General features: G+C 40.2%; 2 protein-coding genes across 6 annotated transcripts in view; one reads left to right on the plus strand and one right to left on the minus strand.

Annotated features, from left to right (window-relative positions):
• The window catches only part of CCDC92 (coiled-coil domain containing 92), a 111,351-nt gene extending 108,762 nt beyond the window's left edge, over positions 1-2,589 (plus strand). For all 5 annotated transcript variants that reach the window (XM_074973279.1, XM_074973281.1, XM_074973282.1 and 2 more), the window contains one exon: positions 820-2,589. In XM_074973279.1, the coding sequence (XP_074829380.1) occupies positions 820-1,595 (776 nt within the window). In that variant the 3' untranslated portion in view covers positions 1,596-2,589. The remainder of the gene's footprint in view (positions 1-819) is intronic.
• DNAH10 (dynein axonemal heavy chain 10) overlaps positions 1,099-25,222 on the minus strand; it is a 101,045-nt gene continuing 76,921 nt past the window's right edge. Inside the window, exons 59-79 of the mRNA XM_074973276.1 lie at positions 24,242-24,378; positions 23,090-23,307; positions 22,144-22,365; positions 20,375-20,522; positions 19,044-19,323; positions 17,877-18,106; positions 16,496-16,769; positions 15,865-15,969; positions 15,034-15,188; positions 13,870-14,024; positions 11,744-11,927; positions 10,589-10,789; positions 9,290-9,499; positions 8,815-8,910; positions 7,935-8,106; positions 7,455-7,586; positions 6,961-7,172; positions 6,700-6,867; positions 6,163-6,343; positions 4,758-4,903; positions 1,099-4,245 (exon numbers count right to left, since the gene is read on the minus strand). Coding sequence (XP_074829377.1) covers positions 4,099-4,245; positions 4,758-4,903; positions 6,163-6,343; positions 6,700-6,867; positions 6,961-7,172; positions 7,455-7,586; positions 7,935-8,106; positions 8,815-8,910; positions 9,290-9,499; positions 10,589-10,789; positions 11,744-11,927; positions 13,870-14,024; positions 15,034-15,188; positions 15,865-15,969; positions 16,496-16,769; positions 17,877-18,106; positions 19,044-19,323; positions 20,375-20,522; positions 22,144-22,365; positions 23,090-23,307; positions 24,242-24,378 — 3,773 coding nt within the window. The 3' untranslated portion in view covers positions 1,099-4,098. The remainder of the gene's footprint in view (positions 4,246-4,757; positions 4,904-6,162; positions 6,344-6,699; positions 6,868-6,960; positions 7,173-7,454; positions 7,587-7,934; positions 8,107-8,814; positions 8,911-9,289; positions 9,500-10,588; positions 10,790-11,743; positions 11,928-13,869; positions 14,025-15,033; positions 15,189-15,864; positions 15,970-16,495; positions 16,770-17,876; positions 18,107-19,043; positions 19,324-20,374; positions 20,523-22,143; positions 22,366-23,089; positions 23,308-24,241; positions 24,379-25,222) is intronic.

Below are 25,222 nucleotides of genomic sequence, written 5' to 3' on the forward strand. Positions count from 1 at the left end.
TCTACTCAGTACAGGAAGACAAACTATAAATACTCTCTCTCTGCCCATAAATCACATTCTTGAAACTGTGCGAATATTGTCGCTGCATCACAGATCTGGAGAAAACTGCCAGGCATTTCAGCTGTGCTGGGCTTCAGCTGCTGATACTTAAGAGCATAATGCTTGCTGGGGATAACCCCTAGACTAGGGAAAGGGTACAGACAGTTAGGCCTCACAACACGGCTCTGTGTTAAGTATTTGATTGTACCTATTTTACAGAAGGATAAGATGAAGTATGAAAAGATTAAGTGATTTGCCCGAGGTGTCATGCCATGGCAGTGGAATAGTGCCCAAGAGTTCTGACTTCAAGAGCATTCTTCTAACCATTAGCTCACCATTACATTTATAGACTTTCTAATGTGGTACAGCCAGGCATTCTCCTAGCCATGTCAATGAGTTCTTGTTACTCTTGGGGGCCTAGCAGGATTTGCAAAATGACTTAAATTTGGGAGCATTCAGCAACCAAAATTTACTATAATTTCTGGCTACTTTCCTAGAGCAACTGAGCTATCTTCATTTTTACTTAAACTTGGTATCATCAACTGGGTTCCCTCCCCATCCGAAGCTGCTGAATGTGGCATTGTCTTGTATCTAATTTTTTATTTAACTAAGAGCTATCGTGTTAGCTTTTAAACTAAGAAGTGGTCAGTGTACTTCCAGAAGTTAGCCTTTGGGACGTTCTTACATTCTGAGAACTAATTTTAAAGAAAGGAGTTGCATTGCTCGTTTTTCACTTAGCGGCTGTAATTAGCTTGAAACAATTTACTTTTCCTGTTCTAGAAAATGGTAATTCAAGAAGTGATGAACTCAAAAGAAAATGTGAAGCACTTGAAGCTCAGCTGAAAGTCAAAGAGGCTGAAAATAATGAATTATTAAAGGAACTGGAACAAAAAACTGCAATGATAATGGTGCTGGAAAACACCATTAAAGAAAGAGAAAAGAAGTATTTAGAAGAGTTAAAAATGAAAAGCCATAAGCTAAATATGCTGTCAAGTGAACTAGAGCAGCGAGCAAGCACTATTGCATATCTAACTTCACAACTGCATGCTACCAAGAAAAAGCTTATGAGTTCAAGTGGGACTTCGGACGCCACCCCATCTGGAAGTCCAGTATTGTCCAACTACAAGCCAGCCCCTCCCAAAGATAAGCTACCTGAGACTCCACGACGCAGAATGAAAAAGAGTCTGTCAACACCACTAAACCCGGAGTTTGAAGAGGCCTATAGATTAGGATCGGATAGCCGAAAGCTGCTGTTGCGAGAGCCTGTTGATGCTATGCCTGATCCCACTCCATTTTTACTGGCCAGGGAAACTGCAGAGATCCACCTGATCAAAGAAAGGCCTTTAGTTATTCCACCCATTGCTTCAGAACGCACATCAGGCGAATCACACAGTCCAGCAAAAGAGAAGCAGCACAAGGCGCATATTGGTGTGGCACATCGAATTCACCATGTAACAACATCCCAGCCTCAGCCTGAGGTTGAAACATTAGCCGTGGATCAGGTCAATGGAAGTAAAGTGGTCCGAAAGCATTCAGGGACAGACAGAACTGTTTAAGTGAAATGATTGATGTGATGCTCTATTATTCTGTTTCTGTTTATGCACTGTGATCAAATAGGATAAATCTCACCTGCAGTAAAGTTTCTTTTAATGCCCCATGCATGCCAAATTTTTTCCAGATCTGTCATTAATAATTATCCTACTTCAATGAAACACAAACGAGACTCTCTGTTCATATTGCAAAGTATATAATTACTAAATGCTGTGGCCAAATCTAGGTGTACCTGACTGCTTGCTTCTAAGTACTACTCCATTTACTATAACTGCATAAGTGGACAAAAGCACAGGCTACAGTCTGCATTATTAATCAACATTAATGAAAAAAGATACTAATTATAAACCTCCAGCAATATGTATTGGCTGTTAATGTTTAAAATGTCAATGTTCCTTTGAAGTCTTGATGGTGTGTATGTAGCGTTTCATACACAGACTCTAACTTTCATGACAAAGCCTTTCTTATGGCAGCATTGAAAATAATGCAGATGTGCACATGTGTTAAGATAACCTACGAGAGAACTTTTTTTCAGTGGTCCTGATCAAACTGTGTTCATATTTTTGTTACATTTCTTTCCACTTTTACAAAATTCCCAACAAACTTTATTTTATTAATCCTGTATTTTGATTTGTGTCCTTTTCTTCATTCTTTTTAACAGTTTCAAATGGTCATAATATATAACTGACTCTGGTGGGCGTGTAGGAAAGAAAACACCAATTGAAAAACTATTGTGTAAGTCTTCATGGAAAGAGTACGAATACTGTCCTAATGGAAAGCAGGCTCCTGTTTTGGTGTTTAGAAATTGAATGATTAATATTAATCTTACACTAATTAATACTTTGCACTATGGTGCCTTTTGTACAAGGCTCTTAAAACGCCTTACTAAGGTGTAAAAATAATACACTGCACAAAAAGTGCACTATTGAAATGTTTGTTTTTATACTTAGTCTGTATATTGTACAACAACATAAAAACCATCAGACCTAACCAATGATTTATTTGTTTTTGTTTTAAGTTTGAAACAACTTTATGGAGACACCAGGCTCATTCTTTTTTGAGGCACGCTCATGGAAGGATGCAAAACCCAGATGGTATTTTCAGAGTTATCTGGCAATGTTGACCTTGGGAGCCTTTCAACCCATTCTCAATGTTTTAAGTGGTTTGGAGAATTCCATTACTAAAAATGTCAATTATTAGCAAAGTACAAATATTCTTTTAGGTTTTTTTAGAGGATGGGCATCTACAGTTCAAAGGAGAAATGAGTTACTAACCTGCGAAACAAAAAAGGGGAATGTTTTCGTTTAACCGACAATTTTAAAAACTGTTTTGGGTTAGTCATCTCTAGTAGCAAACAGAACTATTTAAGTAGTTTATCCTTAAGCCCCTCATTCCAGATGTTTGGAAGATGGCACTAGTTTGCAGTTCTGTAGCACACTTCAGCCATAGATGTCAAGGTACATTACAGCAGTGGATAAATCTCATACTCATTTTAACCCATGTTTTGAAATGACTTACCCAAGAGACCACAGGAAGTCAGTGCTAGAGAACTTGGCTTTCCTCAGGACATTGTCATGCTGGCACTCAAAGGATGGGAGGAACAGTGTGGTCTGTGTGATTCCTATGCTCTCAACAATACTTCATCTCTCCCAGTAACATACCAGCTGCTTGCCCATTTCCCCCCTCCTTCCTTTTCCCTACCCTAAATACACACAACACAAAAATGCAAATGCAGATTTTGTGTAAGCGTATTCCTTTAACTCCTAAATTTCTGGGAGTTAGCCTCAACACTCATTCTTGCTGTGGTAGGAGTCTGCTGTCCGATAAAGCACAACAAATAGAATTGTGCATATGATGATTCCAAAATGCTGGTAGGTCCATGATGTGCCTTTACCAATTCGAAATACAATACTTGTTTAAGCTAATAAAAAAAACAACTTCTTAGGAGAGGTTGGAAGTAGGTACTTATCCTTTAGACTAAGGACATTATAGATCAGCTAGTGCTCTGGAAAGTAATCCAACTTCCCATCTGTGCCTGTGTCTAAAGTTTACAGAAAAGTGTAAGAGTGAAGCTACAATTATATGAAAATTAAATCAAAACATGTCTGTGGCATGACTGAACAACCCCTCTCTTTGCTCTCTGATCAGATTATTTTAAGAACTCTCCAACCTAAAAGGCTAAAACCTTTATTTTTTCAAAAGTATAGAAAAGATTAAATACAAATTGACATAAATAGCTAAAATCCTTCTTTAAATATGCAGACAGAATTAAATATAAGTTAACTGCATGGTGCTTTGTATTTACTAAATCTGAATGTTTTAGGAAAAATTGCTGCAAATACTTATTTTGAAAATGTCTCCGGGCCAGTTTAAAATCAGTAGAATTCTCTTGAAAATGCAGGGCAAAAAAAACTTGATCCCGTGCTTCTTGGCTTAATTTGACTTCATAAGTTGTTCTCAGATATCCACCAATACACTTTGGGTGTGGGAAATCAACAGTTTAAGGTGTCAGTCAGAGTTCAAAGTGAGACAGACCCCTTGCAGCACCCAATGGGAAATATGCTTTGTGGTTGAAAGATCAGCTTCAAAAACTAAGCCAATGCCCATGGCATTTCTTCTCATGGAGGTTGTGTACACAGGTGTCCGGAATGTGTTCTAAAGGCAAGAGAGAGGCAGGTATTGTTTGAAGTACAACAGGGGGCTCATGACGCTGCAAACCTGCTCATGTAAGTGGCTCATGCATCTGACTGCCGTGGAACTAATCACATGAATAAGGATCCTTAGCAAGGATTAGGGTTTGCAGGATTGAACCCTTACGCCTTTAGTAAAGGTGATATAAGAATCTTGCATTCACTATTAGAATACTATTAAGACAGCCTTAATTTAAATCCCGGGTTGGGGCAGATAGGGGGACAGGGATGTATCAGCTTCCCCAATTTTCATTTCATTCAATAATCCTGATTGGCCAAAACTAAATGTGTCACCAAGTGATAACAACTAACAGCAGAGAAATCTAATTAAGGAAGACAAAAAATTATGCCTTGTCTATTTCAGACACAGTCATCTCTAAACCAATTTTGTTGTTAAAACGATCACATCGGTATGTGCTCTGCCTGTGGTAATAGGAAAGAGCCTGTCAGTCTGTCCTTGAGGGAAGATATTCATACCTGTAGTTTGAGCCGATGTGATTCGATAGGAATTATCTTTAGAATAGGTAAATCTACCGTCAAGACTTTGGGCTTGCTTCGGGCAAGACAGCAATTCTCAATGTCCCAGTCTGCTCCTTCCAGATATAGACCGGAAACAAAGCATCCTGCAGCAAGTAGAAAAGCAACATCTTGTAAATGAATCCATTCAAAAAGGATTCTTTTTTTGTAAGGCTCATTCTCTCTGGACTTGCCAGACCTTGTTACTATGGGTTTACAGCAACCTCAGTGCATTGAAATACTGTAAATGACTCCTGTGTTTACTTATTATGAATCAGGCACAAGCCAATTTCATGCAGTTTTTAAAATTAAAAATACCTTTAATTACACTATCTAGGCTAAACGTTTTTAAAGGAGCTCAATCTTAAGAGCTACATTTGCAAAGGCACTTAGGTTCCAAAATCCCAGATTCACTAAACCCTTGCTCAGCTGCTTGCCTAAACTCACTCAATGCCCAAGATTTTCCTGTAAAAGTGCCTGTTTCCACCCCTGGGCCCATGCATTGCTGTGTCCCTCTAGGTGTCCACATGCCTAAGCCCCCATGTGAGCCAGAAAATCCACTGATCTTGCCTGCAGGGCCTGAGCTAGGCAAGCTCAGAGGCTACCTAATGCCACACACCATGGGGGGGGAGGAGGATCTGCCTCATAAGCTGTAGCCCAGTGATTAGGATACTCAGCTGGGATATGAGAGACCCCCTGACTTCAAGTCAAGTTAACAGCTGCCCCCGCCCCACCCCGGGAGAAGGGATTTGACCAGAGATCTGCCACCTCTCAGATGAGTGCCCTAACCAGTGAGCTAGTCCAGTGTGGGAGTCCCTCAGTTGCTCCTGTCGAAGCAGTTCCACTACATATAAATAATGAAAGAGGCAAAATGGGCCAAAGCATATGAGCCTGGTAGGTAAGGCACTCACCTGAAAGACCCAGGAAAATTGGAACAACCCAGTGACATTGCTCAGGGGTGTGAAAAATCCATGCCCCTCAGTACTGTTGTTAAGCTGACCTAAGTCCCCAGGCAGACAGTGATAGGTTGACAGACAAATTCTTCCATTCCCTAGCTACCACCTCTTGGAGGCAGATTTACTCCAGTGCCAGGAGAACCTCTCCCTTTGCTGTAGTGTCCACAATGAAGCACTACAGCAGTGTAGCTGGAGCATTTTAAATATGGACAGAGCCTAACTCCCATTCCCGCTGAATACCTTGGCATCAGTTCTTCCATGAACGGTCCTGCGTGACAAACAACTCTGAGTTCTTGGCTGCAAAGGCGTAAGTTAAAACAGACTAACACTCATTACCTTTGTAAAATGGCCATTGTGTTTGCAGCCTAATTAACAACCGCTTTCTCAAACTCTGCACTGGAAAGTGCTACCTTGCCCAGGGCGCTCGGTGACTTCCTCTGCAGTACCATACTGGGTCACTTGTGTGTACAGGGTGGAGCGATCCAGTGGCCAGCCATTTTTCCTACAGGTGGCTTGAACAAGAGCTGTGAGATAAGACTCGGGAATCTGTAGTCCTGAGAGCCACATAACATTTGGTTCGCCCTCATTAACCTGGAATCAATCACAAGAGAGACCTCTTTCAATTCCGAACTGCTCCGTCTCATGAGGGACCTGCCTGCTCCTCGTTCAAAACCAGGGAGTTCAGTGCTAAAGCCCTGCAACTGTCACTCAGTTTAAGTGGAAGCTGCAGGTATGAAGCATCTCTAAAGACTGGCCAAGGAGCCCTATTTGATCAGCCCACTGCAAGGGTTCAGTAATGCTGTATGCAGTGTCACTACTGTAACGGAATGGGTTCGTTTCAAACAGCTTTTAGTGACAGTGTTAGGTGTTGAATCCTACAGACGGACTCTAATTTGGGCAGTAAATAATGCAGATACAGCAGAGGGTTTCTCTGTTCTCTTACTCACCCAGGACGTGTACTGGTTATACCTATTCCTAAAGTAAATCATCCAATTTCCAAGTGTTTTTAGCGTGTCAGCTGCCAGCTTTCTCCAGATGCTTGGGATCTGTCCATTAAAGAGAGCCCGAGCCACTTCATCCAGTTCACTGCTCATTCCAACTTCCCCAGCCAAGGCCTGGGGAGAGAATTTGCAGAGACAGAACTTAAGAATTTCAAAGCCCAACAGATTTAAATGAGGAGGATTCCCTTTGAAACTGAATATTCTTACTCTTTGTAGTTCAGCCAGGGATCTGGACATACGAATGATCAGTTTGTTAAACCGTTCCAATTCCTGCAATAGCACGACTGTTGTTGGTGAAATTTCTATTCCAAAAGTCTTTCTTATCTGGTCAAGATCAAATATTTGAGGCATCTTGTTTTCTATGTCCTTTGCAACCTGTCCAATATATTCATCTCGACCAATTCCGCTGCCAGATTCCCCTGTAATTAGAACAGTTTAGCGAGCGCTAAATAACTTTTGTTTTCTATTAGTCTAAATTCAAACATTTCCTATAGATTTTTAATACTAGCAGATTCTTGTTCCTCTCCTGCAACATCTTGCACATGGGCACCCTGCTGTGCCCACATGGAGCCATGGTGAAGTCAATGGCCATGTAAACACAACAGGCTGCCCATGTGCAAGAAGTTACAAGACCAAGGTCTTAGGCATTCATGATTTACTTTTTGTTTTCAAGAACTGTATTCTAGGTGACAGAATCATACCTGTTTGAGGTTGCAGCTCAAGAAGATGAGACCACATATCTCGAGCAGCTTGTGTATAGTATCCGATTTCGGCATTGGGATGAAGACCAAACACCTCTGGGGTATTAGCAAGTGGTAGAGACTCTAGCTCCTCTATAACACAAAAATACATGAGGCTTATCCAAATGCAGTGTATTAAGATACAGCTACCAGATCTACTTGTGTCAAGGGTGTTTAATATTTAAAAAGTAAAGAATGTATTAAAATTGTAAACTAAAGATTTTATAAAGAGAAGTGTGATGAGCTGGCCACTAGACGCTCGCAGATTTACACACGTCTGGCCTTATTAACCAAGGGAACAAAAGCATTTCAATCAGTGCACACAGTGGATGGCTGAAGTTTGAGACAGCCCTTATATAACAACAGAAATACAGAAAGGAAAACAGATTGTAGGTAGAATTTTTAAATACTAACTTGTCTGGAAGGAAATGCATTTCTTACCAACAAACTCATCCTTTGAGTTCCCTGCTGGGATTTTATAATCAACCTCTTCATTTTTATAAAAATGGAATGGTTGAAATGTGTCAAATATGAAATCCCCTAAATACTCATCCATATATATGGTCAGAATGCGACGATCAAAGCTGTCAATTGCACGCCCACCGTACATGACCTAGAAATTAGTGAAACTATTTTATATAACATGCTTACTTGCAACAAGTAGATTTTAAAACTTTTGGAAACATCAAAGTATGTTTGGCTGTTGCATACTGCCCCTCCAAGAGGAAACCCTGTGCTTCTCTGGTAACACCTCCTTATGGGGCAAAAGCATGAAGTGCTTGGACACTAGGGGGAGTCTAGAGATGGCTGCCAGATTGTGAAGACCATGGCAGAGCTGGTCCTCTCAAGCTTGATTACTTCAGGAACCACAAAGGGTCAAGAGCTCAGTAAGATGCAAAATTTCAGTTTCTTCTGCCGCTTTACTGAAATATGCAGTGTGTAGCGAGAGCTCTGAAATGTTGTAACAGGAGCTTTGTAAATATCCCTTCGTATAGTTCACACTCCAGCACAGGCCTATTGTAATGATAATTCTTTGCAGTTATTCTGTGTAGTGCTTTTCATCAAAGGATCCCAAGGGCTTTCTAATCAAGAATTAATTAAGAATCCCAGCTTCTCCATGGTGTAGGTAAATGTTATGTCCCTATTTCACTGAGACAAAGAGGTGAAGTGACTTACTCAGGGCCATACAGCAATTACTTGAAAGAACCAGGAAAGAATCTTAGCCCACTTTGCTTGAAGATAAGATTGATCTTTCTGCAAGTGCTGTCCTTATTTACATGATTTCATTTTACCATCAGAGCTACTTAACAATCAGATTTACCTCTCCAATGAGATACTTGAGACTGCCCCATGGGATTTTGTCATCATTTTGCTGGTAGGCTTTGGTCAAGTATGTATTCAGGATTTCCATGCACACCTAATAACAGTTATTACAACATGTTGGATGAGAAGAGTCACAAATTTGTCAGCCAAGGATACAGACATTTAGTTTTCACAAAATTCTAATTCGTACATTAATCATCATGTCTTCCTCAAAAGAAAATGAAAAATAAATCTCACAACAAACAGCCAGCAGGGGGCAAAATGTAAAGAGGCTGGATCAGGAACCTGACTTGTTATTCTCAGCCATCCTGATACTGGCTAAAAGTAACTTTATAGACTCAGGGGTCTACAGGGTCTGTGTTGACAGGGAAAGGAGGAACACTAACTTACTGTGAATAGGAAGATGGACAGACAGAGCATATTTGCAAAGGTAACCTGTGCAAACTCAAGGGCCATTAGCTTTAGCTTCTTACCTGGAAATCAGATTCATTAAAATCATATGGTACATTCCAGCCAATCTTCCCAAACTTCCTTCTCTCCTGAACCACTGCATGGAAAAATGCTAAGACATAGACCAGTGATTTAAATGCACCATGGGGGCATTGCTCAAGGGCTTCATGGGGAATTTTGAAGTAGGTGGCTCTCATATTTAGTTTCAGCCCATTCGGTGGTTCTGTTACAACCTAGCAAAAGAAAAAAAACCTCTCAATTAGCTGGCAAACTATTAAAGTTATGAACTTTACACTTTTGCTTCATACTAAAAATATAAAGAGCAGTTATATAACAGTAATACTTTATTAAGTATACTTAATTATATTTTGAAATCAATTTCAAATATTTTGAATTACACATTTTAATTATGTTGCTTTACATCATCCTTCTGAGACAGGTAAGGCTTATTAACCCTATTTTGCGATGGTGAAACTGAGGCACAGACAACTTCTTAGCTTGATTTTCAAATGTCACAAAAGCACTAATTTGTGCTTGCAACGGTCACAGCTGTGCTCACAGATTGGGTATTTGTAGTCGTAAATGGAAGATATACACATAACTATTTTTTGCAGATCTGGGATTAAGCACTGCCGGTGGTGAATATTTTAAAGATGTCATTGATACACTAAAATACATATCTGAATCAATGACTAATTGTCACTCTGCTGCATTAACATCTGTCAGATAAAATGATAATTGTCACAGCAATGATTTACAACCACAGAAATAGTCACCACAAAAAGAAGATTAGTACAGCATCTCTGGCTCGCCATTTATAAATAATCAGCTCATCTTGCTTGTGATAAATGCTTCAGCCTTATGTAGCAGCTGGAAACAACTGTCCTATAAGAACATTTGCCCTATTGACACTGTTGCCCAGCTAGACACAGACCTCGGCTCTACATTTTCAGCATTAGAGAAATGACAGGAGGTGTAGCTGGGTATTTCTAACCCACTCATCACCGTGGTGTTTGGATCTAAAGGGCATTTACAAGTTCACTTTTACTGATGGATTGATTAAGACGTATGTGCCTAAGGGTAGTATCAGATGAATACTTCTATTAAACTTATTTCACATCAGTGAAACCTCACCTGCTGGAAAACCAGAGGATGACAATAGGATCTTGCTTACAAAGAAAAAAGACAGCATTTAGGGCCCAATCCTGCATGCAGGCCACACTCCCACCAAGGTCAATCAGTTTTGCCTGAATAAGAGTGGCATGTCATGCGTAAGAGTGGTGTGTCATGCTCTCTGCTGGTGTTTCGTCCCTGTACTGTACCTTTAAAGACTTCTGAAGTATTCCAATGGGAAAGCCCTGAGTAGGGTCAGTAGTCAGCCACAGGCGGAAGTCTGGATGAGGTTTAGTAATTCTCTCCAATGCTTTCTCCAAATCAATCAGCCATTTCACCAAAAGATGACAGTTCTGCAACATTAACCACTGTCCACGAGCCACTGCATTCTCCAGTAACTGCAGTGCAACCTGTGTCAATGAGATGGAAATAGCTGCCTATGAGTAAAGCTTGCTTTGACCCTGAAAGTGCAGGGATTCTGAATGGTTTAGTGCCTCCAACTGCTTCCTCATAGCAAGAAAACAGAGCATTTTCTTTCTTTCTTTTGAAGCAGAATTCTCTTGGCACACTCTGAGGGAAACAAAAATGTCCAATTAAGCCATTGTTCCAATTCGCAGAGCCTCCCAGGAATACCTTGTGCTGGGAGAGATACTCTTCTATTTCATTAATTGCTTTAAAAATAAAAACAGCACAAAGCTTTCAAACACTTGAAAACAGTAATGAAGTAAGCTTAGGTCATTAGAGTGCAGTTTTCAAAAGAGCTTAGTATTGGTCTAACTCAGCTCTCACTGACACCAATGGGAGCTTTGCCACTGATTTCAAATGATAACAGAGTAGCCAAATGCTGAGTGTTTTTGAAAATCCCCCAGCCATGCTAGAGCAGGGAAACAAGCGAAGGTACAAACAGAGCACAGATGAGGGTCTTTTTGCTTGCAAATACCAATATGCAGTGATGACGTTCCCTACATTCATATCAAGTGATGGAGCGGCAGGGACATTGACTGAAATCTGACAGCCTGCATATCTGCATCTTTTCAACCTCAACAATTTTTTTGGTACAGGTGAGGAAGCAATTCTGAACCTGTCTTGACTCAAACAGCAAATTAACTGACCAGACAAATGTCTGCTCTCATTTTACAGAAAGTGATTGCTTCTAGGGTGGTAATCTGTATGCCAGTTCCCACCCAGATTGCTTTGTTTTTAATACACAGAGTATGGCTTTCCCAAAAGCAGGGGGTTGTTGGGACAGATGCCTGGACAGACCCGTAATGTCAGAAATGAGATCTGCAGCAGTCACAAAATAATGTACTGAAGGCAGCACACACACCATCCCACTGAACTGTGCTTTGTCACAACAAAGATACCTTTTCTTGTCCTTGTCCCATGGCGAGGAACTTGAGTCGATTCCCTCCAAAGCCCGTCCGATCAGCCAGTTTCATGAGGTCACTGGCAGGGTCAGAGCCAGGACTTAGGATAAAAACAATGGGCGAGTTAGGTGTGCTCTGCTCGAAGATAGCTTCAAAGCTGATCACAGGAGGCTGAACATATCTGGGGGGGTTGGGGAGAAGTACAATAAATTGGTACACTAATTTGCACAAAATATTTAAAATGCCATCTGTTAGGAGAGTTAAATGGGACAAAGGGCTATTAATCTCAGTTACCTGTTTAGGCAAATTATGGAAATACTCACATGAACGGAAATTAATGATAATACTTTGCTGCAGTCCCTTCAATTCAAAGGATCTCAAAGTTCAGTACAAATTTAGAGGCTGAACCTGCAAACCCATCCTCCAATGCAGTGTTTGCCTCACATGCAATCTATGGGACTATATGTAGGAGGAGTGAGACTGCGGGATTGAGCCCTTTAACTGAAACACTTACTATATCTATGGATCACATCACACACGCCTGAAGTACAGCCACCTGCGGTGTGGAATTTGGCAGTTATTTAACCGCACACAGAAACAGTATGTATCGTAGGACAAGATGGTAAGTGGAATACTGTGTTCAGCTGAAACCATGGGGAGAATTTACAGAGAACAACATCACCATTGAAGCTGGAAATTGGCTCAGACAAAGGGTTAACACTGGACCTAATGAAAAGTGCGGCATGATCCTTAATCATCAAAGTGATACACCGTCAGTGCTGGGTACTATACCCGAGTCTTGTAAACATTACAACCAGAGCTGGTCAGAAAATAGAATTTCTATTCTGTAAGAAATTCCAGTATTCCAAAAATCTGTTTTCATTCTGAAACCAAACAAAAAGTCAGAATTTCCTGCAGAATAAAATATTTTAAAATTTTTGATACGGGGGTCAATGAAATGTTTCATTGTGTTAAAACAATATAATATAAATAATAATATACTATATTAAATATATATATATATACTCTTACAGTAAAATTATTATAAAAATGAAATTAATCAAAATGATAAATTTGAAGCAAAATATTTTTACCTTTATAAAAACAAAATGTGTCAACATCATCAAAACAAACCAAGACACTCAAAGCGATTTGTTTTAACCCCCCCCCGCTCCAAATTTTGTCAAAATTGACACATTCCTATCAAAGGTTCTGATAAAGCTGCATTTTGTGACAGAAAACTGTTCCATCAAATTTTTTTCAAGCAGGTCTAATTATAACGTATCTCAGCCCATTTTATGTATACTTTTAATGGCAAGGAATTTTTAAAACTTCTATTGACGCTTTTCTTGTTAAATCTACTGATGTCACATACATTGTGCACTGTATATATGGGAAGTATAGATGTTCAAAATAATGATACTTGTCAGTTTAGGGGGGGTACGGTGTTTTAGTGGAAGAGCGAATGGCAAAGATTTGCATAGTGAGAGGGACAGCTAATTTCTGGTAAAGTGAAATGAGCAAAGGGCTAACATCTTCAGGTAGAGTAGCTAGGGGTTATCACACTGCTCCTAAAACAGCTGCAGCTCCAAAAATGCTTATGTCCTCGAAGTTATAAATACCAGCTAAAATAGGACACTTGCAATTCTTGAAAAATAAAATCCATCCAGTCTGATACAGAACCTTTAACTATGCATTAAGAGGCTAAATGAAAGGAGAAATGTACATGGATATGCACTAGAATTAGCTGAGGAAGGCTCTGGAGAAAAGCAGGGGATCATCAGTTACTCCTTTGCTCTCCTGTGAGCAAATCTTCCCCACATGTATTTACCTCAGTAAGGAAGCACTGGACAGGAGACCTTTTGTATACTTTTTTCCCCACTTTACACTGATTTTTCAATTAATTACCACCTGCTTTTTGTTTACTTTTCAAGGCTCTCAAGTCAAAAAAGCTTGTGAGAATCTAACACAATTCATTTTGCATTCACATTTAGGTTTGTGTCTATGAAATATCAATCTGCAGTAAATGCTTAGCAATTGATTCCGGTTACCTCCGACTTTCTTTGGTTCTTTTAAAACTTAGAAAGATTCTGGATAAAAAAAACCGTATGACAGCAACTTACTTCTCATCCATTGTCAGAGTAACGTAGTCAGTTACTGCCCGATATATGCGGTCTACTCGGAAACAACGTAAAAGCAGCAGCTTCTGAAAATGTGTGAGACTATTTTGGTATTGCATGGGAAATGGTGATTGTTCCAGGGCATCCAGATCATACCACTGAGAAAGGAAATACAGTAGAGAACATGAGTTGATCAGATGGATAAATCAACCAAGTTTATTAGGAAAGATAAAGTCAATCTGATAACAGGACTGCAACAAGAGATACAGTCATGGGGAAACAGAGAAGAATCAGAGAAAATTGAAACTAGAAAAGAGAAACTAGAAAAAAATACTAAATAAATGCCAAAAATCAACTTTTTCAGTATAAAACATGTCTATCCAATGCCATTGTCATACTTTCATTTTATGGTAATTCTCATAAGATACAACTAAATGAGGTCACAAGCTCAAGACAATAATGGATGGTCTAGAGAAGGTGAATCGGAGATTCCTATTTACTTTCCCGCATAATGCAAGAACAAATAGACATTCAATGAAATTGAAAGGCAGCAAATTTAAAACTGATAAAAGGAAATACTTTTTTATACAACATGTAACTGCTCTGTGGAACTCACTCCCACAAGATGATAAAAGCTAATAATTTAATAGGATTTAAAAAATGATTAGAGGTGAAACCCTGACTCTACTGAAGCCAATGGCAAAACTGTCATTGACTTCATTGGGGCAGGGATCTCATGTTAGACATTTAACTGGAAAACAAGAACATCCACAGTTACATAAGATAAGATGTTTTAAAACGTTTAAAACCCTCATGCTTCAAGACATAAGCCAGTCACAAACTGCCCAGGGTCAGGAAGAAAGTTCCCCAGGCGTAGGTTATTCCAGATTTTTCATTATCAGTTCCTTGAACCTTCCCCAGAAGGATCTGGTACTGGCCAGTGTTGGAGACAGAACCGCAGACTAAATGGCTGACTGGTCTGACTATGGCCATTTCCCTGTTTCTATGTAGATCATGCAATTACCCCACAGCTTCTAAAGAAACATCCAGTCAGGGAATTAAAGGGAAAAGCCAGTGATCGCTCAAACATTTTTAACAAGTTGGATCATGTTTGAACATTTAATTGGAGAGGGAGGGAATAGAAACTAGACTAAGAAAATCACTTACTTCTTTCCATACTTCAAGATTTTTTTCCACGTCATCTGGAAGAGACCCAAACTCCTCAGGAAATAGTTCAGATAGGCGAATTATGTCCTCCCAGCCTTGATCCAAAAGCCAAGTACACGGTTTCTTTCGTGTACTCTTCTCCAGGGAAATATTGCCTAGTCACAATTCAGAAAACTAAATAAATATCACTATCATAAAAGGGAGCACACTGACTTTTAATTAGTCTGCTGGCGAAACAGTTACTACTTTGCAAGTATTTGCATGCCAAGTTTGTATTTTTGACACTATTTATGCATTTAACTAAAGATGGACTCTTGGTGTAAAATCCTGGCCCCTCTGAAGTCAATGGGAGCTTTGTCATTGACTTCACTGGAGTCAGAATTTCACTGTTGGCCTTTCTGCCATCAAACAAGCTGGAAACAAATGCAAGGGACCACATCCTCTGCTGGTGTAAACGAGCCTAGGCCTATTGAATTAAACTAAGCTATGCCAATTTACATCAGCTGAGGATCCGCTGTGTCAGTTACAACGTGCTGTAACCCGTTAATAGAAGTAGGTAAACTACTACTTTGTCTTTAGTTGAACATATGCCAGGTATTTTTGTTGAACATCTATTTTAAAATATTCCTCGGGGCTCAAGCTCAGCATGCTAAATTTTAGGATCTATATGACTTAGGAGCCCACGTCCCATTGAAAGTAAATGGGACTTAGGTGCTTATGGAAATTTTACTAAGGAGCTAACTTTGATAGTCAAATATATGTAGTCAAAAATCTTGAATTTAATTCTGGAAGAGCATATAACTACTAGAAGGTACTAAGTATCCAAGTTACCTTTTAAAAAGAAGTCCAGTTCTTCTTGTGGGACTCTACCATCAGCTTGTTCTATTTTGATAGTCATATTAAAGGAAAATAATAACTTGTGTCTCTCAAACAAGCCTGAAATAAGAACATAATATTCTCATCAGTCTGCTTCTTAAGAATTTGGGCTTGGGACAAATTTCAGATCCAGATCTTGACTCTGATCACCCCACAACGTTCAAGGTGGTGAATTTTGGTTCAGCCCGCTGTAGAGATTTGAGCCTGCTACAACATTCACATCCAGATCTAGCTTCAGATTCCAAACAATCTCCCCTCCAAAGCTCAGAGAGGTTGAGATCAATCTTTCTGGTTTGGAACCACTGCTGTTTGTAACTGATTGTTTATTAAAAGTAGAAGTACTTCTTAAATATCAAGGGGATGGAATACAGCACTTCCCTGCATCTCAGAGCAACCTTAACATGAGGGAAGAAGGGGTAGAGAATGCAGAAGCATTAGCAGCGAACAGAATATTTAGTGAATTCAATATTTGTTGAAATTCCTTTGACAGCACAAAATTACATTGCTTTGCACAACTGACTGAAGGAATTCCCATTACAGTCATTCAAACATACACAATGCCATCCCAGTGCTTAATCACACTAACCTGTGCAGCCATAGTTATATATGTTGAATGTCAATGTATCCATGATATTTTTTAGCCTCTTTGGAAGAATTGAGTTGGGCATGGATTTCCGAAGCGAAAACCCGAACACATCTAGGAAGGAGGCCAAGGAGTATTGATACATGGTGTTGACAAGGGCCATTTCAGATAAAACAAAGAACAAAATGGCGCCCCTCTTAGCAGCAGGTCGGTAGCCATCTCGCAGCTTGTCAATGTCCACTGCTGTCTTCTCAGCCAGTTTGAGTTTCTCTGATACCTAGCAAGTGAGAAATGTGGCTCCCAAGCATTAATTTTATCCATGTATAACTACTAACAGAACTACATGGTTAATGATATGCTGAGCTAATCTGTGGCAAACAATATTGAAACAGCGTTTTGAAATACTACGAACAACCCTTCCAGGATTTAAAAATATATCAAGCAGTAAACAAGTATCAGCATTTATAAAAAATCATATGAACACTGGCAGGTGTGCCATCAAAAGCCAATTGCTGCCACAGAACCAAGAACATTTCCTTGAAACAATCCCACATTGAATAGCTAAAAATTCAAGTAGCCTTTTTTAAAGAAAAAAAATCATATTAATAAACATTCTTTTCCCTCTCCAAAAATGCTTTAGTTCAGTTTATTAAACTTCCAGATGATAAAGTTGGAATATCTGTGATACAGAGCACTGTATGTTTGTAAGAAATACTGGAAAAGATTTACAAATTTCAGTGAACCTTCAGTTTTAATAAAACCATGCAAAGATTGTTTCAGAGTTGGAATAACATGTTACCAAAGATACAGAGATAGATACATGCTTTTTTTTTTTTTTAACTAAAAGATCCCTATTATAAGGAAGTCTTCTCTGAAGGTAGGCTTGCCATTTGTCTGATGGAATAAAATCCTCCCCATGGCACTGAAATATGTCATGATGTTACATCATGAATTCATGATCCAGATGAAGACCTTCTGACTCACCACCATCACATCAAGCAGAACATTGTAAAGTGATGGTGTTTGATAGGCCCAAGATTGACTTTTTGAGACTTCTGCACACTAAGGGATTTCCTCAGGAAATATCATGCTGTCTGGCCCCATACCTAAAGATAATATATTTCTGATTATGGATAAACATTCCTGGATCAAGTGGGCAACTCGGAGCAAACAAATTCTTAAAGAATTAAGATTTCTGTCTCTGGACACAAGTGCTAGACCTGTGCATGTATGGAGTTCTCATAGACAACTGCTCACCATGTAACTCTCAGCTCCTTTTCAACTTACATCCTAACTTAAGGAATAAAGGAGGATGAAACAAATCCCAAAGGAAAGACGGGGATTCCTACATAGAACAACCATGAGATAAGGCTCTTATAGGTACCTCAGTAGCTTTGGCTTTTGTCTCCTCCAGGGTGTGCACCAAGTCCACATTATCCAACATGTTTCCTGTGGAAGTTGCCAGTTCCCGGAGGAGAGAATCTTCCAAATCTTTCAGCAAGTTTTTGTTCTCGCTGGTTTCCTGGATGAGATGTTCTCTCTGTTCTTCTAGCTCTCTTCTTTCAAACCCCACAATAACACTGAGCAGCTGATCCTCAAGGCCTTTTAGTGTAACTATGGATGGAAAATGGAGAACCATGTCCTCAGCACAATCTTTCTGAAAACACAAGGTTACTTTCATACAGTTTCTTCAGGCTATATGATCTTATATAACTCTGTGCTGAAAAGACAGGTTTAGTTAACAGCACTGAGTTTTGTTCTTCTATATTGGTTCTCACCTGACACATCTAATAAGCAGCATGTAGTTTAGTTTCCTTTTAGACTAACAGCAGGAAGTGGAAAAATTTAACATTAAATCATAGAATCAGAGAATTGGATTGGAAGGGAGCTCAAGAGGTCTTCAAGTCCAGTCCCCTGCCCTCAAGGTAGAACTCAGTATTATCAGGTTATCAGAGGCTGAATACAAGGAGGAGTATAAACAATATAACATACATTATAGTATTATACATAGTTAACAGGCACTGCAAATTCCACTGCCAGAGAGCTAGGACATTTCTGTCTCCCTCTTCTGATGTGGTCAGAGGGCTAGCCATTATTTACAGCAGTTGTTCTCTGTTTTCTAACTCACGTAGGGCCAGATTTTGACCCCCTTACTGCTACTGAGAAGCAGCTTGCCCCATGAGATGTCAATGGGACTAGTGGAGAAAGGAGTCAGACAACATGAGTAAGGATGTCAGAATCTGCCTTTCACTCAGGCCAGACCTGGATTTGCGCAGGTACACAACCAGCACTTAATCCAGCCGAAAAGCAGAGTAACTGCCTGGATTCATTGGTTTCAGACTAATGAATCCGCAGCTGGGCTCAATATCCCCTGGCTGAAAACGCTTGCATTTTGCAGTTGAACTCATCCAAACTCATGTGCTGTGGTTTCTGATACAAGAGAAAGGATCTCAGCTTTTTGGAACAATAGCTCATCTGAGCCTAGTTTATGTCCTACATTTGCACTACTGAGCAGTTAATACTCTGTCCCTAACAGCATGCATATGCTCACCTGTATAGTTGATAACCATGGCTTTTCCAAACACCGATGGTGAATATTTAGGGTTAGCTAGCTTGGTGTTCAAGTACAATTTGAAGTTATTGTCATAGTCTACTTCCTTATCACCCAGTACGATAAATATTCGCCCCTGGGCAACTTTTATATTCTTTTCTAAGACGTTGTCAATCACAGGATCTATGTATTCATCTACATCATGGAACAAGAAAGGACTCCCATACTTTATGGCCATTTCTAGTTGTTTAAGGAAATCAGGGTCATTAAAGGAAGCCATCTGAAAGAGAACAGAAAAATGGAAAGATTTGGAACAGTTAATATTGAATTCACTGAATATTTCTATTTTACAATAATTACCAGTATTCATTAAGCTTGCTGTTTGTCTATGCATCTCTGCCTTTCATCCTACAGATGATATAACCCTGATTGGGAGAGATCAAAGAAAGCACATTCTTGATTCTGATCCACTGAGAAAAACTATCTGCTTGGAAAACAATTCTTTCCTGCTGCAACTGCACCCCTAAACACAATGTGGCCTAAACTTTTGTCTATCCTGTTCCTGCAAGCACTGGGGCTTTCTGCGAGATGCAAGTCATGCACCTTGCAGCATGAGTAACGAGGCACGCCCAAAGTTCAAGCAGGTTTGCAGGTGCCATGCAGAACGAGCATCACATTGTTGGGTATCAACAGAACTGAAAAGGTAGGGGTATAGATGGCTAGGCAATGGAGCAAGGAGGGGAAAACAGTGGTTTTGAGTGAGCTTGGAGGACTGGAACAGTGAGGGAATTGAGGATCATGGGAGGGTCATGGCCCAGGGGGATTAAGACTAAATAGTTCTTCGATACAACAGCATTTCACCTCCCCAGACAGACACCCCTTCCAGATGAACTCCTGAATTTTTGACAACATGCTTTATCACTGGAGAAGAGGCGTCTTGGTGGCATCTGCCTCTGGTCTTCCAATGTCACGTAGCACTAAAAGAGACAGAAGCAGGATGTAAGCTGTTGCTCCCCTGCTGAGGGTAGAAGGAAACTGGAGCCCAGCATTCTTTGTTCCCAAAATTGGAGGTCTCTGAATGGCAGCTTGGCTTCTGGTGTTTCAGATATCCTGCTTCAATCCTCCACAGGCTGGATGCAGGGCGGGGTCACTATCCATCTGGATAATTGACTTTATGTTTAGATGCTTAATGGCACTGCACTTCCATCCTGTTGAGGCTCAACCATCATGACTGCCAATTCCCACTAGTAACTGGCACCTTGGCCAAGGGCAGATATTTATGCATCTTTCAAAACAATAAATATAAAAATAAAATGAAAATTTAGCTTCACCCGCAGATTATTTTTTTCTTCTTTTCTCCTGATCCAATTTAATGCCTGCTGCTGGGGGTCTATGCACAAAGGGAATCGGCTAGCACGTGTTGTCAGAATGCCATTCTGAACAGAGAGCTCATCTGGAGGCAAACCTTGGGAGCCCCACCTGGGAAGGAAACAAAGTAAAGATTGCTGTGTATTTTATTCTTTATGGTACAGCAGCACGCTTCACTTACGGGTAAACCACTGCTATTCTACTGAGCATTCTATTACAACACCCTAGAACATACAGTGTATCATGGCAAAAACAACCTCACAGCAGCGAGTCAGAGCCTGGGTCTACAGAATTCCACTACGGTGCTGAAAATAGCCATGCTGATGTTTGGGCTCGGGCTCTGAAGCCCAGGGAGAGGAGTGGGTTTCAGAGCCCAAGCTCCAGCCTGAGCCCAAACATCTACACAGCTATTTTTAGTGCCACAGCATGAGCCTGAGTCTGTAGACACAGTCTCTAAGACTTTTTGCCATGTAGACATAACCATAGACTCCCACGGGAAACAATGAAAGCATCATTGAGTTACTTATAACTAGCCTGGTTAAAGCACTAATTAATGTACTATGGTGAATAATCCTGAACTAGACAGAAACTGGTTTAAATGAGACAGGTCCTGACCCAGATCCCCTGAAGTCAATGAAAGGACTCCCACTGATCTTTGCATCCCACTCATAGTCTGGATCTACTTTGTGAAACAAATTTTTCAATGGCATCATGTGGTACCAGCTATACTGAGTGCTATAGATGTACAAAGTACGATTTATTAGATTCCAGGTACTCAGTTCACAAGAAGAAAGATGTTTTGTCTCTCTGCCAGCCGTGGGATCTGAAAATTCTTCCTGGGATGCTTGTGCATCACGAGTAGTAAAGATTATACTCTACGAATTCAGCCATTGCTCACCCCGGTAAAAGCCCACTGCATTGACATTCTGACCTTTCTTACACTTATCTATCTAATCTCTATCAGGTACTTCTAGAGCACCAATCACTGTATAGGATTTAGGGGCCTTCAGTTGGTAGCCTAAGGATAACAGAGAGCAGGAACAGAGCTCCAGACTGGAATTTAGTTAAAAACTGTTGATCAAAGAATATCAGGGTTGGAAGGGACCTCAGGAGGTCATCTAGTCCAACCCCCTGCTCAAAGCAGGACCAATCCCCAATTTTTGCCCCAGATCCCTAAATGGCCCCCTCAAGGATTGAACTCACAACCCTGGGTTTAGCAGGCTAATGCTCAAGCTCAAACCACTGAGCTATCCCTCCCACCCTTGATCAGTGTGAGCAGAATACAGTATATTTAGTATTGGAGAGGGGTCAAGATTAGACAATAGCTGTATTGGTTATGCTTGGCTAACAGGAGTAAAAAGTAGTTCAAATTTAATTTTGTCATTGGAGTAAGCAGACAGGACTCCAAATACACAGGGGGAAGATCTCTTTGCAAGGCACTTTGAGATTCTCGGATGAAAAGGACTATAAAATTATTATTCTCTATTGAGAAAGATGATCCCATTTTCAAACAGTCACTTTTCAGAGGTGATTGTACGCTGATGGCTTTTTTCTGATTTCCCTGATTTAGTGCAAAAACAGAGATGGGCCAAACTCAACCCCCTCCTCTGCCCCCGAACCCAACAATCTCCAATCCTGGATCCAGATTCAGATCCAAACTGTGTGACTTCAGCCCTTCTCTACACTCAGTAGCAGCTGGGCTGCTTTTTTAAAGCTCAGTGATTTCACATACCTGCTAATCTCTACGTCATCAGTCAGGAGGTTTTCCAATCTAAAAGGCTGGCTGAGAGGAATCTCTCGTGATCGGATATCTTCTTGCCACTCATGGTAGATCATCTCATTACGGAAATCCCAATTGAATGCCCCTTCATAGCTCAGAAAAGCAGCGCAAAGTAGACAGTCACCTAGCAGCTTCACTTTTCGTATTTTTAACTCCTCTAAATCATTTGTCCATCTGATAGAAAAATTAATGAATTCTGGGTCAGTCTGAGATCTTTTCTGCAGCAGGGGTCAGAGAACTCCAGCATTTCTAAAGCTGCTTATGTTTTAGCTTCAGGTTGAGAAGAGCCCCAAACCTACAACCAACCACGTAGCACAGCAGTAATGGCAGCAGAAAGTTCAATTTGACCTGGATTTGCGTCATGCCTTTAAACAGTACTTAACTGCAGCTACATTTTGCTTTTTCCGTTTCATTTTAAAAGATTAACTGTGAGTCTCAAATACGCCCAGTAAAGACTTCTGGATTGAAAAATCATATTATTTGTTTTTATTATTTTTCAGGGGCCAAAGTATGTTAGTTGCTTCACAGAAACAAACAAAACACACAGGGTGCAATTTTCAAAAGCACTTAGGGAGGTGGTGGAATCTCCATCCTTAGAGGTTTTCAAGGCCCAGCTTGACAAAGCCCTGGCTGGCATGATTTAGTTGGGGTTGGTCCTGCTCTGAGCAGGGGGTTGGACTAGATGACCTCCTCAGGTCTCTTCCAACCCTAATCTTCTATGATTCTAATTCCCATTTTCAAAAGTGACTTTCATTGAAACTTAGGCTCCTAAGTGCCTAAATCACTTTTGAAAACAGGACAAACTCCTACATCTCTTAGGTGCTTTTGAAAATTTTATGCGTGGTTTCTGAGCTTACATTTTAATGCAAAAAATCTCTCTTCTGGCACTAGACTTAACCTTATATTTTCAGATCCCAAGCCAGAGATGAGCTTGTCAGCAGCGATAAGTCTCCTTTCCATGATCTCTGCTTCTTCTTGTAACTGTTGTTTTTCCCTTATTGCAGCTTCATACTTGTCACCCAAAGCTTTGAGCTCCCTCTGAATTGTCGCCAGCTCTGTCTGTATCTTTTCCAGATCACGTTTACTTAAATAGTAGTTCCGTTCCAACCTAGCCACCTACATTATGAAAGACATCATGTGTCATGTCTGAGGAGAGGGGAGTTTTATTTTTTGATGCAAAATCATTGGTTTTCAACCTTCAATTAGTTATTTCATATATCTTTAAGACAATCTGGTAATAAATAGTGTAAGAAGAAAAAATAGGTACTGTTTTTCACCCAACTCCTCTCACCCCATACACGTATAATATGGTCTGATTCTGCAGTCCTGACACTGACAAAACTCTTAGCCTTGATCTAGCCAGGTACTTAAGCACATGAGCAGTCCCACAGACATCCATAAGAGTACTGGCTGCCTAAGGAAAAAGGGATTAGGGCCTAAAAGAAAATTTAGAGCCAGGACTTGACAAATGCACTTGCCCACTGGCCAGCAGAAAACCTTCCTTGGTGAGCAGAGATGTTTCGTCGTCGTACTGGTAGGATTTACACTTTAATTTTATAAAAGAATTACATTGCTAGCCCTTTTTAAACAGGCCAGAAAAATCGTTCCTGCTTAAACCAGGGAAATGGATTCGACATACCATTGAGTCCGTCTATGCTCAAATGCCTGGGTATTATTTTAAGTGAGTTTTCAGTAGGCACCTATAACTTCCTTCTCCATTCTCCCCCCCCCCCCAATATTACATTACAAAACTCCTCCTTTTACTTCATGTTTTAATGCAAACAGAAACTGGTATCACAGACCTATAATACAATGAAAACAGCAGCTTGCAATTGAAAGCCTGGCTTCCTAAAGTGCTTTGAGGTCTACTGAGGAAAAGTGCTATATAAGAGCTAGGTATTATTATTACAGTGGTTCTAGCAAACACCACTTTCATAGCTGTTGACACTTTGATGCGGAGAAACACTGCAATACATAAAATTGCCAAGTGTTATTTTTGTGGCAACAAACACTCTTCATAGTCCTTTATGTTCATATTTGCACACTGTACCTTTTCTCTCTTTGGCCTGATTTCCTTAGCTACATCACAGTAGCTCATTACTGCTTCGACAAATTTTAACATTCCCAATCCTGCTCTGCTAACAGCTTCCATTTCTTCAAATGTCGTGTTAAGATTCTTTAACAGAGCTAAATGTTAACACACAAAAACTCTGCAAGTCAGTTTAATAACAATGCATAAATCACAAGAGCAATAGCTTTCCTTGTGAATCAAATCTCAGCTAGCTCTCTAGCTCTGTGGTATGTATTGGAACAAGGATGTGATAACCAATGCAAAACAACTTTACAGTATAAGGTTATGCTGCTGGACAATAATAAAACAAGCAAGATATTGTCAGATATTCAAGGACTTTAGGCCAGCTGACTCCAAGGGAAGCTGAGTGAGATCAGCACTTCACAGGGATTGCTCAGCATTTCTCAAAATCTAGCCCTTTGCTTGCTAAACGGCAGCCAAAGGTTATTATGCTCAATGGACCAAATTCTCTTCTCACTGACCCCAGTGTAACTCCACTGGAATTACTCTGGATTTACGTTGGTGTAAGCATGAGCAGAATTTGGTCCAATTAGTTTCAGTTGCAGCCCACTGCCTTTCCGTGACACATGTGTTGTATCTTTAATGTTCATCGTGAAAATGATGTGACAATTATACTTTCCAAGTAGCTAAAAAACAAACAAAGGCCCTGCTCAACTGTTCAGTTTATGTCTAACCTTCTCTAAGCAAAAGTCAACCAAGATTACAATGCAAGTTAAGGCATAACCCTGTGCAGAGAGCAAGTACAAGGCCTTTGTGCCAGGAAAGACCTGGTTAAGCCCACAGTGCAAAACAAGTTGGGCAGAAGCCTCACTCTTGCCCTCGGCGCCAGGGTAAATTTCACCTGAAGAGAAGAAAGCATCCAGCATAGCAGCTAACATCTGAAATAATATTAATAAAACTCTACATTAAATTCCAAGTGCCTGATTCATTAGCTGAACA

The sequence above is a fragment of the Natator depressus genome, chromosome 15 (assembly GCF_965152275.1).
Source record: "Natator depressus isolate rNatDep1 chromosome 15, rNatDep2.hap1, whole genome shotgun sequence".
Classification (NCBI taxonomy): Eukaryota; Metazoa; Chordata; order Testudines; family Cheloniidae; genus Natator; species Natator depressus.